Source organism: Opisthorchis viverrini (assembly GCF_000715545.1).
Source record: "Opisthorchis viverrini unplaced genomic scaffold opera_v5_187, whole genome shotgun sequence".
Taxonomy (NCBI): domain Eukaryota; kingdom Metazoa; phylum Platyhelminthes; class Trematoda; order Opisthorchiida; family Opisthorchiidae; genus Opisthorchis; species Opisthorchis viverrini.
Window position 1 is genome coordinate 964,575 of NW_008751845.1, and position 20,644 is coordinate 985,218.

Consider the following 20,644-nt stretch of genomic DNA (forward strand, 5'->3'; position numbering starts at 1 on the left):
CTACTTGGATTTTTGTACTTTTAGACCCAGGCGATTTCGCTGATAACTGCACACCGCCTCGTGTCATCTCGGCTGATTTAAGACCACTCTCCACACGTTCGCAAGTTCTACCCCCTCTATTCTATTCACACTCGGATGCTAGGCGATTTCCACCGCCTCGGCCACCGGTCGCTGTTGTGTGAATCTTGAACCCCGTCTCAGGATGTCCACATTTTCTAAATCTATCGTATGCCCAGTGTCTAGAGCATGCCATGCCATTGCTGAATCTTTGACTAACGCTTGGTATTCCTCTGCGTTTCTCGGTGGTTTGTTAATGGAACGCTTATGCTCACCGATTCTGGTGTGCAATTCCCTGGCTGTCTGACCTATATAAACCTTCATACAGTCGTTACATTTTATTTTGTGTACACAGTTCCTAGTCCTATCAACCGGAAGGCGATCCTTCAAATGCACCAGAGCGTAGCGTAAAGTCTTCCCCTGCAGGGATACGTCCGTGTCAATACGTTCGTCCTAGAGCAAGCCCTTTGGATGATCATTCTTATGCGGGATTGGCACCAAAACCGAGCGTAAAGTCTTCCCCTGCAGGGATACGTCCGTGTCAATACGTTCGTCCTAGAGCAAGCCCTTTGGATGATCATTCTTAGCTGGTGCGGGATTGCTTCAAATATCAAACACACAAATGAGTTTTCGGCCTCTTATGAAGTGGCATGTTAGTGCCCAATAATGTTCCTGAAAGGTGTGTTCCTGAAAGGTATTCATCTCCAGGCAGGACACTCACGGGGATGACCACACCGTCCGTTATCTAGAGGAACCCCATGGAAAAAGTCGACTATAACTGGGTCTGAAATGCGCTTTCTTTTGTCAGAATTATTAACTTCTTCCAGAATGTTTCAGCGTGAGGCATGAGGTGCAAATTAATCTAGTAAAAAAGGGCATTGCCTACCACCGCAGTAATTTCTTTCTGGTCCGGTAATTCCGTTTAATATTCACTAAAAACATCATGCTGTTGTTAGCATTTTTAAGCTATGCTTTGGAAAAAACAGATACGCAGCACAACCAGGGATACAAAACACTGCTTCGTAATGTGATACTCACATTCAGCCAAATAGTACGCAGTACAGTTTGGTGTGTAAAATTTCACCGGGCTCCTAACTCCGAAGTGAGAAGAATCATTATGTCTAATGAGCATAGCCCTCCGAACGGGTTCTCCTTGGAATAAATGCACCGTGCTTCTCTCTAAGTATCTATCCTAAACAAACTGTTTAACCAAGATATAATATTTCAGTACGCAGTGCTTTTTATTGATTCAATTCTGCCGACATGACCTGAAGTTGCTTTGCCTCTCGAATCCCGTGGGATGTCTTTTACCCAAACATACTTCTTACGTTTTGTTAGCAGTGAAAATGTGTTTAAATTTGTTAACCTTCTCAACCAGCAAGCTATTGTTAGAGTGATTTCCAAAGAGTCCCTATACTTAGGCTTCTTAGGACTCGAAAAATGAGAACTTGGGAGAAATGGTGATGTCAGCACTTCATATGGACTTAAACAGGCTTGGCAGTGGTGAAATGAGTAAGGCCAAACAACTTAATGGGTTCTTACCTGCGAATGGCCCACATAGCCGATAGTGTTTGATCCTGTCACCTGCAGAACATGATACAATGAAGCCGGTAAGTCGAACTGAGCCATTTCATCCCAAGAAAATTGCCAGAATGCAATATGGTGCGTATCATATTTTTCATGCTTCCGTGAATAAGTACTTCCTCTACTGTTCCCTAGCCAGACATCGAATCCAGCATCAGCGAGAATAAATGCAAGGCTTTGATTTCGTAGATTATTTATCCATGTGTGTGCGGAATCCAGCAGCCCATGTTGAAGAAAGACAACCTTTCCTACATAGGGGAACAAGTATGGTGAACGAAGGACAAAACTCCACCTACCATTGAGTTCGATATCGGGATTTCTCATCCGTATCAGACACAATATATATCCATCCGCTGTTTTGACATAGTGTTCCTCGACGTGAAAACCATAGTTTTCAATGATTTGTGTCTAAATTTGTCTAAATTCAAACGAGGCTGGTGATATCTTACGGCATTCTGTAATATCTCTGGATCCTTCGAAAGATGCCACGTCTCGAAAAAAATATCTTCATAAATGAAGGATATTGGATAGCCAAGTACTAGCGATAAAAACACAGGTACAATCACAGGTGCGAGGAGTTGTTTGGACATCTTGAAGGTCAGCACAAAGTGATCATATGCTGTTCAAGCTGCAACAGATGAGGATGGCGCAGGTAATCATAGGCAACGAACACGATAAATAGCAGGATTTGAATGCCACATAATGCACTTTCCGTAAAAGCAGAATGACACAAGTTTCGAAAAGATCTCTCATTTCACCTTCAACCAGATGCTAGCAAAACAACGGCTTTCGGAATTACGCAGTTCGATAACTCAGAGTCCACTTCAAAATAGGTAGATGTATGCCGCAGAATGTTGACAATTCGTTTGCTGCTTTTGGACGATATGCAAGATAGTAAAGCCATTTTGGGGTATCATTTAAGCCACTAGTGAATGTGTAGATCACATGAATACGTAGGTGCCTCAGATGCTATGAAGCAAACTTTTATGGGTGTCCACATCGGTCAGAATGGATCATTGACTTCAGGCAAATCAACGGCAATAAAATAGTCACATTTTAGCGGTTGTCTTAGCGTTCTAAAATCATTTTTAAAGTTGATTTTACCCCCGGTGACAAGATTTTCTGTTTAAGTGCTGCAAATGCAAGTTCTAAAAAATCACTCTCTTTAGCTTGCCCTGAAAGACCATAGCGAATGACTGCCAAACTGTCAGTCTTGTGCCATAGAAAATTTCACTGGTTTCTCATGCTTACTCAAGGGTACTCTTTTTTTAATAAATTTCACCACATCTCGTCAGAGGTCCGAATCATTGTTTGAACTGATGGCTCATTGGGCAACCATCCAAAACCCATTCATTCCTCAAACAGAGTTGGCATGTCTCGTTAAGTTTATCTCCGCGTAATTATTCTTTGCTTGAGAAAGAAATCACACCTAGAGTGAATCGGCTTTTTCGATAGACCCCGTTTATTTACTTCTTTGCATATCCAGGCGCTATCATAGATAAACTGAACGCAACGCATTGAAAAGACGTGTATAGATGTTGATAATATAGGAACGAGCATCTTTGCGATGTCTGAGAAAGGCGGAAAATGGTGCCTTATAACGGACTAAACATCTTCCAACGAATGCAACATCTTTGGTCACCAGGTATTCAAAGTAACGCAAAATGTTAACTGGGATTCCAATAAGGTAAATCAGTTTCCAAAAGAAGCAGCTCAAATTCCTCGAAAACAGTAACACTATTGAAGAACTACAGTATTATACACAACCAACTGGAAACTTTGCCAAAAAGGTCAGCTGTCATAAAGATGAAGACGCTTTAGGGAAGTACCCGTCAGAGTTTCTCATCAGGGCACGGTTATTTGGTGTTTGCTGGAAGGCTCTGAACCCAAACAAATGACTTACCAAGAGCTGGAGAGAACAATTTGAGTTATGAAGTTTAGACGAGATCAGGAAGATCAATTTTGAAACTAGACCGTCATCATTAAAAAAGGTACCTGTCAAGTCGTTTTTTATAAATTTTCGTACATAAGAATTTAAATAAGTGAGTCGATTTCAACCTTCAAATGCAGTTTACGCATCCAAATGCATGAGTATAGTTCATATTCTAAAGATCTAAAGATTTCGTAAGGCGACAATATCAAAATAGTATGGTCATCCTGGTGAATCACTCTAAGACAGTCCTCAATGTCATGAGGATCGTGTGAATTCTAGTTGACAAGATTCTTCGTAACAAGGCATCCTAACAAAACTCAGGTGCAGCTTGTGAAAGTCGGGAGGCTTCAACGACTGATAAGACAGCAGATGCATACGCAAACGGAATCCGTATTGCTTCATGCAATCAAGTAATCCAGTCGGGCAACTCTGAGGTAAGTACCAAATATATATCTCGGCCTTCACGCTACATTAAGTGGATAACACTTGATCATCAACTATTTCTCATCCAGACGGTATCGGGTAAATCATGCTCTTGTAGTTTGCCTTGGCTAGGTGAGGTTAGCAGATCAGAACGCTTTAGCTCGATAAACCTCTGATCAATGTACCATTGAAGATGGGTACCTTACCAACTAGTTGCAAGCTATTTTGCGTAATGACCAAACAAGATTTCATCAAAATTACGCTACAGTGCATAGAAAAATTAGTACTTTCTCGCCAAATCAATAGAATTCTATCGTAGTGAGTTTTCCGTTATTGCAGAACATTGATCAATATCAATGCGCAATGATAAGTATGTAAGGACAGAAAAAGATTAAAATCAATTCCAGACAGGTGTAGTTTATCTAGATCATGCAGGTCTGCTGTTGGATATCAACCCTTCAAATCGGGACTAGAAAAGTAAACAATTTTTGGCCATTTCTCGCCTTCCCAATTCGAGGTAGGCTAATCCAGCTGGTTACGACTGGTCATGTCCGTCAATCCGTGCCGAAACAGTGCGCTGTTTACCACAAAGCCTCATCATTGGTACAAGCGACGGAATTCGAAAATGGAAAATGGTACAGTTCATCATTATATGTGTTGTGGCGCTGGACTCAGTGGTGCGTTATTGAGTTAAAATCGTACAATGAACGCTAATTAGAGTGTTCAGATACAAAAGCCTAGGCTTATAAGTTACCGCCTGAATCAGCAGACACGAAGTACTGCCTGCCCAAACAACTCAGACCTGTTTCCAAAAAAGAAACTACTCACGAGGTTGCTGAAAACTCTTCGACAGCCCTTTTTGGTGCTCATCAGGTAGGGGCACTCCCTCTAATTCCCGGCAACCTTATGTTCTACTTGAACCCAGATTGGACTGATTTCACTAAATGTACTCATTTGAAAATCGATTTGGTTTGCACGTGGATCTCTTGTTTATGATGTTCTCCAACTGAATATTCCAACTGGAACATGGGGCGGCCTTTTTGCAGAACAGTCAGTGGAAGAACATCATAGACGATAGATCTACTTGAGTCTCCTGTGCAAACCAAGTTAGTTTGCAAATGAGTGTATTTGTTGGAACTCAGATTTATCTTCACAGAATACCAATTGGTAAGTGACACGTTAAAAAACGATAAGATAAAGTGAGTGCATTAAAACATGTCAATGTGGCACCCCAAATCCTTGTGGTGCTCGCTGAGGACATGTTCTGAGTGCTTGAAAGTTTTCGGGACCCAGTTCAAAGAAGAGTCCTTGAAGGACAATCATGAACCACCTCTGGCAACAATTATCTCATACTACTGAACTGCTGCTCGACACATTAAAGTAGATTGTTTCTACGGGGCATAACTAAATCAAGTCGTTCCTTTCGCCATTGTTGGGTGTATTTCTGATTTTTTTTACAATTTTTTGAGACATTTAAGGACGGTCAACATCACACTGATGAGTCGAAATCTGGGATATATATATACTAAGGACGATAAGTGGCATTAAAAAGTGCAGGCCATCCGGTAATGAAAGGGATTGTTATTCATCCTCTCTGGGACCAGGAAAAACCTACTGCCAATAACCGGCAGAGGAGTTCAACGCGCATTCTGGACCAGTCCAGAATGAGTTCAGTGGAGAAGACAATTTAATGAAATTGTGTTGGGCCAAATGCTGTAACAGCCGAATTTTCATCGCAACCTGTGATTAAAACATTGCCATTTCTCTATGAATATGCTGAACACGTTTAACTCTCAATTACAGATGTAGGACTGATTGTTGATTCAATAAATGACCTATCTATTATACGTGTTGACAGTTCAGCTTCTAAAAGACTTCAGAAGAAAGATTTTACGTTGCTGCACCAAACCGTAACGTACTTCTTTCTGCGCCAAGAGGTATGATGTAGCTTCTTACTTCTAGGCTGGTCAACTATCATTCGGGTCATAAACTAAATAGTCAAGTTAGGAGTAGGATGGCTAACGCAAGCTTATCCTAGGAAGGATTGATGTATTGCTCTAATTTACACCGCATTTCTCCACCAAGCTCGAGACCGACTTATTTGTCTTTTGTACGGAGGGCTCATTCGAGTGATCGATTACATCTGTACATGTTTTGTCGCAACTTGCTGTTGGTTTGTCAGCCTTTGTGCCTAACTTCTCAGATAACAGGTACCCAGCTCAGGCTTTTGAGATATATAAGTAAGGAACTCATCAAACAAATGGAGCACATAATACTCCCTTTGGCGTGTATATACCTTTATCGACGTGTAGTGGTTTCGTTCATAGAAATCAGGCAGTCACGTACTGCATAGCAATGCTCACCTTTCACATACCCAGATCAGTGCATTTTCTCGAAGGTGTACCTTAAAGTTATGTAGCTTTAGCCACTGGAAAAACATACAGTTTTGGGTGGTGTGGCAAAAGATACTCCTTTTGGCTTGATTGATGCTGACATGTCCACACCAAGTATTGTGGACTGACTGAGTAACGTAACAGATGGTTACCCTTCTACATACACTGCATAGAAGACACTCTTGCATTGGCTAGAATGTCAGTTATCGAACAGCTAGTACCCAAACACTGTTTCCACAGCGCAGTCCGAACAGAACAAGGAACTTGTCCATTTGAATGCTCTCTGAGTGGCATAAAACTAACCACAGATTAGCACATGCAGGACACAAGTCAACGCATGACAATGCACCAATGAAGTTCAGTAAGCAAAACGGAGAGTCATGCGGTAGAACGAACCAAAGTTAAAGCAGAGTCTGAGAAGAGACGCAATGTCCTGCGTCACGACCGACTCACCTATGTGGCTAGCGACTACATAATCATGTTTTGAAAGTCGGGATACGAGTATGAACATTTTTGAGTTGCATGAGCAAATCAAAATCATCTCGCCTGGTGCCAGATACTAATGGTTAACGGATCTCGAAAAAGAGACAGGCGCTTGATGGAGTATTCAAAATGCCGTTTTGCAGTTAATCACACGATCTGATAGTTGAGTGATATCTTAGGTTGTAACAGACATCGATCTGGTTGGAAGCCAAAAAACTATTGTGTTTTCTAGTCTCTTGAATGTCGATTGTCCCATGTACAACAGCAAGTGTGTGTGTGTCCCACTTGCGCGTGAACCGAAGAGTTGTCTCTGTGATATGTGGGTATCAGCTGAATATTCGTGAACCACACTTTGAATGAAGTGGCTGGAAGTGTGCCCTGTGCGGTGTGGACACAAGGTCAAGTTGTTTGTAGCCAGATTTCTTCTGAAAGAAACTGATGAGAGCAGGATTGTTTTTCCAGGCGGTGGCCACATATTTTAAAGCGCACCTATGCGGGTAATCATTTTATGAATGACAATGTTGGCAACGATTTTAAGAACTGAATTCATTGCGGGATGTGCTGCAACGTACCTTGTCCGCAGTTGACCTTGTTTATTCATAACGAGCAGGACCCCCCCCCCCCCCCCGTCTGTCGAAAATAGTGTCCCAGCTCTGTTATCCTCGTGGAAACGTGTCCGCCCTCCCTCTACAACTTCTGTCAGTCTGAGCACTCATTGCTTAAGAAAATCAGACTACGATCGAAAAATTAATCAAACGAATGGCATTCCATTCATTAGTTGAGCAAAAACATGCAATTTAAGGCAGAAAACGAATAGAGTCATAATTAGTTTTGTCCCCAAGGGAGATATTTTTATTAAAAAAACAACCCCAACTGTTCATTGCTTAATCCTACAGCTCGTTTCACCAACTAGGCCTAGGAATCCGAGACCCCCTTGTGTTCTTGTTCAATTCTAACAGCTAGGTGTACCCAGTATCGGGTTCGTTTCACATCTCACGCCGGCCACACCACAGACTAACTGTTACTTGAAAGTTTCCCACACGAAACTTGATGACAATAGCCCAGTCGAATAACACTTTGTCAATGAACTCAAGCATTCCTGGTGCAGTGTCTTCTGCTCACCTGTTATGTAGCGAACCCTGTACTGGGAACGATGTTTCCCCTTAAAGCTGAAGCCTCCTATCCGCCGTTTGCAGCTGCACAACGACACTGAAGTACTGAAGTATTTCACTCGGTAGAATTACTTTCTATGACTGAGGGTGAGTGTTCTGAGAAACAAGCAAATTTGTTTCTGGCAGTTCGCTTATTCACAACAAATAGGTCGGATGAAGTTCAATTCATGACCATTATTTGTAGGGGTGTTTTTTTGAAACTGAAATGGCTAGAACTGCAGTTGGATGAAGGTTCTTCAGCGATCAGTAAACAACAGCTGACCAAGCCAACCAAGCCGGTCTGCGTGAACAGTCTACCAAGATGCGATGTTAGGCCGATTACCTCGAAACGCGAAGTAAGTAGTTCTTCATTTAAGCAGCTTCAGGGAGTATACCTTATCACACAGTCTCGGGATGCACACGCAGTCAGAACACATATTGTGGTCTGGATATTTTTGAATACAGAGAACGAAAGATTTAAATAAGATTATTGACGCTGAGTTTGACATTAGTATCGAAAGAACCGCTTGAAAGCCATCAACTCGGATATCTATCTGTTTGATCTTGAATAATCAAAGTTAAACCCAACAGTAGGTAGCGATCAGTAAGGATCTTGCCGCTGATCGTCAACCAAACTATCTGACTACTTCCTCCGAAGCTGTTGGCAAATTAATTAAGATCATCATCCGATAATGCGGCGATTCCAGTTAAGCAAGCAGAAAGATATTGCCTTCAAAATAGGGTCCCAAAACAAGCAACACAAAAGCTGCACCAAAGGTTGCCAAAATCAGCAGCAGCAGCTGTCGTTGCACTTTACTTACTAGATAAACAAAATCGACTGAGTTACATTCATCAAAACCAAGTCAGTGAATTTTACCTGCTTCTCACTTTGCAGTTGAAATGGGCTTCAGTGTGCCACGGTAGTAAATTGAATTTACTAAGTGCCCTCCATGAGAATGTCCCACAGTTTAACCAATTAGAACATATTATTCGTCAGAATCCTTATAATCTGTTTTGGCAGAAAGCTGAGATCTTAGGGAATGCTGCCAGAAAGCTTTGATACCAAAAAGTGGACCGGTCTTTGAAGGGAAACGCATCGCTCAGGAACTTGGGGGCAGATATGACAGCAGCTTGTCTAACTTGCAGATAAAAGCGATCAAAGTTGTAATACACAGTATTTTTTGATGAAATGATGATGCTCCAATAATTTAGGTAAACTCGCACCATGGTTTGTAGAAAACAGTGTGTCATCTGGTGTTTGGTGGTACATTGAGGGGAGGAACTTTGAAACGTCCTCGAATGGTGTTATTTATGAAGCAGAAGTAGTGTATTGTGAAATAGTGTCTCAACATCGATATTAACCAGTCAACCATCCTACGCTGTGATCCTTATGCATGTGCGATCGCTTCAAAAATCTCTTCGTAAGTGAAGAGACATTAGCAGCATAAACTGCAATAAATTGCTGCTAAGCTTTGACCCCTCATTTCTACAACAAATAAAAAACCTTCGCAGCTTCGTTCCTGAGAATAGTTGTAAATTTCAGCAACTATTGAATAGGGTTATCCTAAAATGCTTGGTAAAAGTCCCGAAAACCAGAACATTAGTAATGCAAAGAGTTCCGGTGAAATGGTGGAAGCAACAATTATTCAAAGCCAGTATGAGATTACAAACCTTCATTTATCAGCGAAATGAAGCATTTCTCCAATACTTTCCACCAAATTCAGTGTTTGGCCTTGTAGCTAATTCATGTTAAAGTGTAGATATCCTATTCCGTAAAAACTCTTCTTTCCTACCCGTGCAATCAAATCTTGATTGACAAGACTGGAGAAGCAGTCAGTTTATAAAATGTCTAAAAGTCACAAACTTATCGTCCCAGAAGATGCTGGTGAACAGTCTGTAGGTTTATTGGAAGGCAAAGTTTTTGGGCACCAGCCAAGTGAACTGGTTAGGAAGGAGGGAGGAAAAACAGCAACATCACCTATTAAGTCGGTGGCTTTTGTCGCTTAAAAAGATCATGGTTATAAAGTGTGAAGAAATGTTAAAGGCAGCGAGGGAAATGTCAATAAGTGAGATCAGTAATAATTTATTCTTCCTAAGAAAAATCGTCACAGTTCCATGGGATTTGAATGGTTCACCAACTGTATGATGATCGTACCGATCAACTCAGGACGTCTCCTTCACTTACAGTCCCTGATTCGCTGACAGCTCAGCCAATTGCAAATAACTGTCAACGAATCCTGAGAATACGTGTAATTCTGGTGTAGTTGAGTTCATCGCTCTTCTTTTGCAGCAGCCCATGCTGAGCTACAACGACAGGTTATCTTCACAAATATACTTAAACTTTGTGCTTTTATTACTAATATGCAATAGCTAGATACACATTCGACCAGTGAACTTTAACCCTCTGTCGTTTTTCGGTTAAGTCAGCTCGAGCTTCCCGCAACTATGGATTACCCAGTCAGCAGCATAAACTAGCAGTTCCACAAACCTGGATCAGTATTCGAGGGCTTTCGTATCTTAGCTGCGATTTGGCGTATTCCGTAAGCAATAAATTGGAAGGAAAACTGCGTTGCACTCAAACTGGCATCAAATATGCTACCGACGCTGTCCACCACTCTTCATAGAGCTTGTTTTGGCTAGTCTCATACACTGCAGCATTTTGTTTCGTATCAGCTATGGGGAACTAACAAAGAATAAGGACTATCGGAATTTCAAATCTCAACGGCTTCTATCGGAATTTGGTTCTCTGATCTAGCTCGAATATTCCTCTTGCAAGTCGTAACCAGGAGCACAAGACCTAAATCGGCAGTCTTACCTGGGTGCCTGCGTGTGGAGGATCAAACTTTGATAAAATCCTGTTTATTTGTCCTAACTGACCCTAATATTTTTGGGGATAAAAGACAGACACCATGAAAGCCTGTCAAATCTTTACTTGTATCAGTAGCAAGGAGGTAAAATCATTCATCAAAGAAATGGACGAACGGATGAACTGGTTAGAAAGCATAATTAAAGCATCGTATGGCTAATGTGCGGTAAGCGTAGATAACAAAGGAAAATTGCTAAATGGTGGACAGGTGAACCAGAATGCACCTTTGCACCTCATTCGGTAAATCACTGAAGAGTGATTGGTCGAATGACATTCACTCATACTTTATCAGATTGATCCCAAATATGCACCACTATACTTGCATAAAGGAACATGTCTTCCGTTCTGGGTTCCAGTGATGAAGCACTGTGATACAGTGTTACGCAAGACATCAGGCTTCGCTTCAACTCTGCACAACCAAATTCTGTGAAGAAATGAAAAACCTACATTTCTACAGAGGGGCTGCCAGATGTCTTCTGCCTAGTATGTAATAAGCCACTAGAAGAAAACGGTTTCTGTGGACTAACAAATCCCTCTCGTAATTACTGTGAATGGTCACAACACATCCCAGGACAAGAAATGCTCAGAAGTAGCGTTCAGCCTCTCATATTTGTTCAATATCCCCACAATAATAAATCATTTGACTAGCAGGTAGTCGCGTTTATGCCTGGAATGTGCTAGCTAAGTTGTAGATAACCGGTAGGCGAGTAACGCAATGAATGAATGCAGTGAATGCAATGAATGAATCAGTTAACTAAACTGATTCGCCCTTTTTGGCCTTAGGAATGGATGCAAGTAAACAGCTACCTGGATGCCGCAAAAGGACTCCGTACACGTTAATCCACAAGTGTGTAAAGTGTGCCTGAGATACATTTCCAAGAGTTGCTATCAAGCAAATCACTCATCAAGCAATGACCTCCAACCGATCTTGCAACGAGTTCATTATCGCATGAGTATCGATCCGGCAAACTCAACTTGTCACCAGTCTCCTAAACGTAATTCTTTCCAGCATTTGGTTTTTGCCAGCACTGCAATTAAGGGAACAGTCAAGATGGCTGATTTTCACATGACGTTTGCTGTTCGCAAACATTACTGTTTATTCAGTTGACATAGGTAGTTGTTGTAATCAATTCTATGAATGAGTTTATTTAGCAACCCAGTTAGTGAACATGACTGATCACGCGAAGAGAGCGTACTAGCACAGCTATTACAATTCGCTTCACTAGCAAGACGGGAATATCCGTTCTGCTTGGAGATTTTGCCACTTGCGCGTCGCGAATTTGCTCACTTTGTTATTTCGACTGACGAGAAATATTAAACTACCTGAGTATGCTAACCAGCAGCTCAGGCATTTAGTAAGCAATTCCCCCCAGATTTCGTTGACTCCTATCTGCCCTTAAGATTGGTACCAGGGTCACCAGCTCCGAGTTCAAACGCCTCCTTTAGGCGATACTTAGTAAAATAACAGTGTGTCTCGTAAGTATGAGAACGGTTCAAATACCTATGTCTTCAGGTAAAGTGTCACTGGTTGGGATGGTCATATTTATCACAAAAGACACTTGGTACACTTAGCAGCAGTCCACTCCATATGGAGTAGTTATCCATTCTATTAACCTCATGCTGGCGCATGGTTCCTGTCTCCTGAAGTTTATTGGGCCAATGATGTAGACTTACAGACGTTAAACAGACAGATTCGTATCCCTTTTCGGTACGCCCGTCCCCTGGGTGCCCTGAGGATCCTAAAATAAGGATACCTAATGCTTCCTCCTGGGTATACTTGTATCCACCATCTAGGAAAGTACAGTGGCAGCGCAAGTAATCAAAAGCATACACTTTGGTAGACTGGCAGTTGAAACTTAATGTCAGGAGTGTTTTTAAAACACTATGGAATGGCCGTATCATCGTACTAAAGCACACGGCTCAGATCCATACTCATTCAATAGGATCAAAGTATAAGCGTATTCAGTTCAATAAGATCAAATATAAGCGCATGAGAGGCTTTCGATTGCTCTCCCTTGAGTTGGTGGAAGATCACTCCGTTCTCCAGTTTGTGCGCGAAGTAATGGATTGCAGCTACTGCGGGGCAACCAACAATCCTGCAAACACCTTCAGAGCCGTTATTTTTCTGCCTTTTTCATGTTTTTTTTGCGTTGATTTTCACACAGTGAGTTTTGTTGTCCTAAAGTTTTCACTTTGAGTTTAAAGGAGTCTTCGTATCGCGCATAATTCAATCCTTTATAAAACCCGACTGTGCAGAACCCTCAACAACGGGTAAACGACTCAGGTTAGCAAAAGGATGCGAAACGCTGTGCATTCTAGGTGTTATTTAGTGATTGGTCAGAGGCAGCGTACAAAGGTTGTCTTTTGTGATCATGTATGTATCTTGGCTAATGCATCACAAATTTACAGGAAATTGGGCGAAACTGGCCAAAATGTATAGATGCTAACGAAACGTGGGGGAATTTGTAGATCGATGAGCCACAAAGTTAAATGGATTACACCATAGTCTAAATTCTGGGTCAATCTGTTACCACAAAAGACGTCCATTGTGGGTAAAGAGAGTTTGGAGCGTCACATTTCAAGCGCTAATTGCTTCACAAAATGCATATTTTCCGACAGGAACTTATGCATCTAAATTACAGAGACAGATTGGGGAAACTTTTATTTGGCAAGTAGTTTATCGTTCGCCACGTAATTGTAAATCACCTAGGATGTACTTTATACTACTGATGGAGTCATTTCTCTACTGTTTTGAACAGCAAGCAAGCGACATTTACTGAATAGTTTCTGTGGATTATCAACCAACATAGATTGCTTCACTCAAGTTTTTAAGGACTTCTTCTGTGAACATGTAGAGTGTTCTTTTACCCCGACAGGCACGCGCTCCCACGGTAAACCAATGAATTGCAAGTACTATTTTTCGAACGTCTGCGCATTCATATCGTGTAACCGTAGCTAAGATAGATGTCAAATTGTCTGAAAAAAGAAACCCCAAGATGGACTAGCTACTTGACCAGTGGAAGTTTTCCAGTGTCATCATTTTCATTGAAAGAAACTGATGGCATTCGGTAGTGAGAAGCGTCAAATCCAACCGCACATTCAAGGATAAAATCCGTTGTTTGGTATATTTTCATATTCGGCTCGGTCTCTCGTGAAAAACAAATTGATTTGCAAATGAGCCTATTTGTCGAAATCAATTCAATTTGGGTTCAAGTAGATCATGATATTTACGGAACTGTGCCTAACTGATAAGCCTTACGAAGAGCAAAACCGATATTGGGATGTCAAAGAGTTTTCCGCAAACTTGTGAGTAGTTCCCTTTACGAAAATATACTGCGATATTTCGAATATCGTGCCAACTGAAACACGAGGCGGCCTGTATGCAGCACATTCAGTTGAAGAATAGCGTGAACGAGAGGTTCAGTCGAGTCCCTCGTGAAAACCAAATTGTATGGTTTTATTTGAAATTAAAACAAACTGAACTTTATAGTTTTGTATGCTTTCCACGAAACCCTCCCGTTTGTCTGTTTGGCGACACTGTGCAACCCCACTGAACTCCCACTACACTTTGGAGGACAGCTAACCCTATCACCTACTGGACTACAAAAATTTGATTCCGGCAATCTCAAAGAAGTTCCATATTTGATGGCAATTTAACGCTACCTTAAAAACGCGTTTGTTACATTATAATTTAGCTTGATTAGCTGACGGTGAATCATAATTTTTGGTACTTGTACCTGTTTCCTATGGGGGATGGAAGGTTGATGATAAACAACAGATTGGGATTTCGTGACAGCGTACCACCTTGTAAATGCAGTTCATGCCCCATGGGAAGTCCTTTCTTTTATATCGTAGTTTAGTACCGACCATAAAGTTTTAAATAACTTAAGATTTCTTTACTAACGGTTCAACTCCATGATGATAAATATGGGCCCATTAAATCTCATATCCACCTGGGCAGCCTAATAAAAAACCGGAAGCATAACGGGTTATCTATCTTGCGAGCAAAGCACCCACCTAGCAACTTCAGTTTTGCAAACGGAAGAAGATATTCATAAAACACCGAATTTTCGTAATTTATCCTGCAACTGGCCATCGGAACCGCAATGTTGGACGGAACGACGCCACCGTAATTTGGAATCCAGGGTTCAAGGCTTCCGCGAAAGTTGCTACTGCCTATGCTTGATGTGAAGAAATATCAGAACACAGGGAAACAGACAAGGAATTTGGAAAAACCGTAAAAGTGAATATTTTCATCCTTGTCGTAGCATGGGCACAGTCGAGCATACAGCAATACACGTTCACTGGCCATAAGCGGAGATACGGCTCCTCGTGAAAAGATGCATTTGATTCGAGCGTTTTCTGCCTTTCAGCTTGCCTGCACAATTACGGACTTTTATTTGTCTATCTACCTACTTCACCTAACCCCAGCTATTTGGTGCGACTCATGAATATGATCTTGAAATCGCACTATTGACCAACAGGCCGATCCACACGTAATACAGCTGAAATCTCAAGACAGTGTTTGCCGGAAGGTAGCCTTTGATCATTGCCTGTTATGCTATGCAACACCAAGTGGACGTTTAGCTCAGACTATGACAAGCTGGTTATGATGCAAATGAAGTCGTGCTAATTGATATAGTAAAAAACTTACTTGATCGGACGATTCGTTATTCTATGCCAACTGTACACACATAAAACACGAATTCGTGCGATAGGTAGAGTGCACAGAACGATCGACTGCATATAAATTTCCGTGAGCCAATGAAATAACACGGAGTCTGACCAGTAACCTTGTTGAACAAGGTCACCATGGTGTGATTGTCACGTGACAACCACAGATACCAACGGACACAAATTTTGATGAAATATAGACACGTTGATATGTCTTGCGAGTTTTGCCGTATCGTTTGACTTCTTGGTGTATTTTTAATCAGGCACATTAGACTACCCGTTCAGGGTTGTTCTGTGGCCTGATTGATATCAACCAATAAGATCCGGCTAGAGATCACGGTAGGTGGCTTGCTGTTTGGTTTTCGCGCAACACTTGAACGTTGACTGCAGAGTCCGCGCGAATGTAAGCAGTGGTTCATTTCCACTGAGTCCCCAGAAGTCTGTTGTATCAAGTGAAAAGCTTGATAGGAAGTTGCTGTACTTTGGGAGCATTTGCAGTGCGAGTGGTTCCACGAAATAGGATACATGATGCAAAATAGATCCTCAATAAACTTTCCACCTAAGTGTCGCCTGGAGAGACGTCTTGGTTGAACATTTGCGGAATAACACAGTATAACGTTTCATTCGTCTTGGAGCTCACACCTTCTGGGGAAATTACTCTGACTTTAACAAATACCATCTTGGGTATCACTGTGGTGCCCAAGTACAAAGTTGACTTTAACAAGGACTACTGTACACAATGAATGTGCATATTTGCACGCTTACCGGGTGGTTCAATTGAGTTCCAACCGAATGTCTTCTTTATAGATCGTATAGACTAGAACTGACGATGGTGTGACGGTTTTCAAGCCTTCGTGACCCACTCATCTATGATGGGGAGTGTGAGTGTAGTACTCCCACTAACTCATATGAGGTTATTTATCTGTTAGAAGTCTGACTAACACTCTCCTGGTCCTCCAGGTTGGGAGTTGGAATATGTGTAGTGAACTTGTTCTTAGAAGAACTGCAATACATTTTCGATTCCCTCCAAATACCGCTGCCTTGAGAACAGACAGCAGGAGGCTTTGAAAGGGGACCTTAATCACTGTTCCGTCTAGGTCTTGATGCCATGACAGTATCCAAAATCCTGAAAGCTACAACTAACTAAGCACTATCAAATCACATCGGCTGTTGTGTGGTCACCAGATAGGTAGCTTTACTTGCTGCATACGACATGGCGGGTAAGAGGAAACATGTTCTCTTTCCAGTACTTTTTCCTTTTCCCTGCTCCACCCAGTTACTAATTCCCTCCATGTATGTCCATCATTCAGCACTGACTACCCATGTTGGACGTATACTGTTTCTGGCTGCATCGTGTGCACGTCATCCGGCGCTGACAGCTTCAGGCGTTTCAAAACAAATCTTCAAGCCTAGACGCCAGGTTTATCTGGTTGCTTTCAGTGTTCTCATTTTGAATCAAGCAGGAAAGAAAGTCGCTCTTTCTCTCACATGGAACTCAGTCGTCCCTGAGGTAAGCTGATTTTCAGAAAGGTGAACACAACTCGCCAAAATAGTGCTTGAGCTAACTTTCCGATCACTGTTCACTCGTTTCCGGCTGTGCACCTCTGGTGATCCAGAGGTCGAGATAGCAGATATGTGGGAGTCAGCATCATCCTAAGGTTCAGGGCGGAAGCGACCTTACTTGACTGGATACCCATCGATAGTCACCCCTGTACGGTTCGTCCGGCAACTTCTTGGATATAGTCTCAGAAGGAGCAACCTGATCGCTCACTTTTAGTTGTATCTGGTTACTTCCCAACCGACTGTAGCTCTAAGTCCGAACAACTTTTATGACGCCTAAAGTATCATGTTATGGCGGGCTAAACTCTGAGATACGTGGTGCTTGTCGAAGATTTGGAAGCAAAATTGAAGGGGCCTACCGCCTATGAGTCTCGTTTGGGGGAGTGTACAATTGTTGTACACGCTAGGCATGAAAAATAACGGAAGACCACTTCAGCAGTGTGTTGCTCGCAAGCTGCTTTTATGCGCCGTTGACTTCCGAAGCAACCGAAGTCATCTGGTCACATGGTACCTCGAGACAGCTTGCCAACCACGGACCCATACTGATCATATCAACGTCAGTTACTAATGGCGCGGATCAATAAGTAATTGCCGGTCGTTTCGAAACTTTTATGTGGATTCGGACCATGCGCTCACTCGGAATCATCCCTGTCATCGTTCTTCAGGGTCGCGCGAAGGTCAAACAAGTCACTTAGTAACTAAGAAGCTGGCAGATTCTCAATTCTCCTCCAACTGCCTCACCGTCTTATGTCATTTCGTGCTAGGACGGCCTTCTAGCCCTGCTCTGAGACGTCTGTGTTCAAGTTATGGATGTCAGACAGATCATTGTCGAAGCTTTAAAATCGCAGAAGTGTTTCTACCGACCCCAAGCACAATTCAGTTGGATGAACTATCAAACGCAAAGTTAAACGTAGCCTGATTCAAGCCTTATCCAAACTCTTGGAGTCACTTCTGCTCCGTCACCTAATGGTGGTCCGTGAAGCATTAACTTCGGAGTAGAAAGCAGGATTACGGCCTGGAACTAACTGCGTTCATCAAATGTTCGTAGTCCGTCAGATGATCTAAAAAAGGTCATGCGTGCAAATGGCCTGCAGTTTTAGTACTCTCCGATTCGCAAGGCGTATTCGGACGGGCTAGCCTGTCTGTTTTTAATATACTTCACTATCACAAAACGTCCCGGAAGTTTCTGAATATAATATATTCTTTTTGTTTTCAGACTTGCGCCCATCTAAATGTATACTGTAAGTGTGGAGCGTAAAGTGACATGTGCCTTACACCTGGAGAGTGTGTACATGCAGTTACCTAAGGTTCCACTTGCAATCTAAAGAGAGTCTAAACGGACGTGTGTATCAGGCTACAGTACTGGCTATTTTTATTGTATGACTGTGGAACGCGGCCTGTAGGAGAAACTCAAATGAGACGTCTTCAGGTCTGCGACAATTGTTTCCCCAGGACCATAGAGGGTGTAGTCGGGTGCCGGCAAGTTCTCTGAAAAACAATTATAAAGCGGGTGTTCCATGGTTCAACTGGGACTTCAGTTGAAGCATGTGTCTAGGAACAGAAACCTCGGTAAGTGGGCCATGTATCATATATGCCGAACAACAGTTTGCTGAAGATAATGCTGATTTGCATGTCGATTTCATAACGGCGGCGTGAGAAGAGAAGTAATCAACCGTTAATCTAGCAGAAGGCATGAGAGGTAACCAGATGTCTGCGTGCTGTCAGTGCCTTCCAAGATAGGGACCGCGTGATCCCAGGGTGTAGTCGGGTGCCGGCAAGTTCTCTGAGAAACAGTCATAAAGCGGGTGTTCCATCGTTCAACTGGGGCTTCAGTTGAAGCATGTGTCTAGCAATAGAAACTTCGGTAAGTGGGCCATGTATTATATATGGCGAACAACAGTTTGCTGAAGACAATGCTGATTTGCATGCCCATTTCATAACGGCGGGGTGAGAAAAGAAGTGATCAACCGTTAATCTAGCAGAAAGCATGAGAGGTAACCAGATGTCTGCGTACTGTCAGTGCTTTCCAAGATAGGGACCGCGTGATCCCCATGGTGTCTGTTTGGAGACTAAGTCTATCATTCTAGTGGACAGCTACCACCTGTTTACCCATTTCGAATGGGATGGTTTGCTTCTGTAAGCTCCCAAGTTGGGTGTGTAGCCTAGAGTAATTGACAAGTAACGTCGGTAGCTCGTTGTTTTTGCTGCTAATCGCCCCGGCTGACGGTAGCTGACACACGACAATTCTAATAAGGCAAGTGTGTTGATCAGTATGAGTTGCGTTCATAAACTGGGACATGTGTAGTCAGAGCTTTTGAGCATATCCGTCTTTGAAGATCACATTTGACGGTCGCAGATCGTAAACATGTCAACAAAAATGCCCTGGTTGGTGTTGACTGATGTACATTTGGCCGATATTTACTGACGTTCATTGATTCAGTGTTGGCTCGTACAATGTCTGGTTTCACACACTACCTACCTTGCTTATATAGTGAATGAGCAATTCACAAGTGGTTTATACCGGGGCTGTGGCACACGTTTGTCTGAAGCATGAAATGGCTATTCATGTGAAAAAATTCTCAAGAAAAAGTGCACGTGTCAGTCAGATTGTCGGGTGTACAGGAGTCAGGATAGTGCGCCGACTTGCTATGATTTGCAACCGCATAGTTTAGCAAGCCTCCGCACTAAACGGTTTCTGTAAATTTGTTTTATCGCACAATGAGAAATCTGGCGTTACCGTGACATAATAAATTGTGTATTTTGCATACTGCAAGCGATCATTTTAACTTAGTTTGCTGTTGAGGCTCTTCGCCTTCCCGAACTTCACTTTTCAATAATATCAAAGTCTAAGTGCCTACATTGTATGATCGAGTGAATTATTCACACTGTCTGTGGTTAAAAAAACCACACATCGTCTTGTGTTGCCAGGGCGTAATCGACCGTGAAATGTAGTTACATACAATTTGAATCATTGTTGGTGCGCGAAGTGTTGTTCAGTTTGAATTTCTGATACTATAGCATACAGAAAGCATGAATCAATTTTTATCAGATGTTTTGTGACCTACAGTGCTTGTGGCATCTGAACAAACGACACACAGGATGCTAAACCATGACTTTCTGGAGAAGTTCGGTGGAGAAAACGTATCCAAAACAGGTCCTACAGAGATATTTGGGTCGAAATTTAGTAATAGCGAAAAGTAAAACATTTGCGAGAAATTCCAGTACAATCTATTGTCATTTAAACTGACAAGACTTCAGCAAACATCAATCTCGGTGCTGAGCTGCTCACCTAAAGCAAAAGCAAGCACCCGTCCGAGAATCCTCTATAGTCGTGTATTCACTCGTTTTCCAATGCTTTTGAACCTGTGTGGATTGGAAGGCATGGGGCACTTCTCACAAAAGAATATATCAGGTTTATCGCTCGCTGCGAAGAGTCATGGAAGTGATAGATCAGGTATCATCACAGTGATAACTCCTGGACGGTCATCAATTGCAACGACTGAACTAGCTGTTTCTTCAC

The 20,644-nt window shown here is 42.3% G+C and overlaps 1 protein-coding gene across 1 annotated transcript in view; it reads right to left on the minus strand.

The window, feature by feature from the left end:
• The window catches only part of T265_07841 (hypothetical protein), a gene marked incomplete at both ends in the record, with an annotated part of 33,413 nt that extends 17,808 nt beyond the window's left edge, over positions 1 to 15,605 (minus strand). Inside the window, 2 exons of the mRNA XM_009173474.1 lie at positions 1,600 to 2,269; positions 15,545 to 15,605. Coding sequence (XP_009171738.1) covers positions 1,600 to 1,965 — 366 coding nt within the window. The remainder of the gene's footprint in view (positions 1 to 1,599; positions 2,270 to 15,544) is intronic.
• Between the last annotated feature and the right edge of the window lie 5,039 nt (positions 15,606 to 20,644).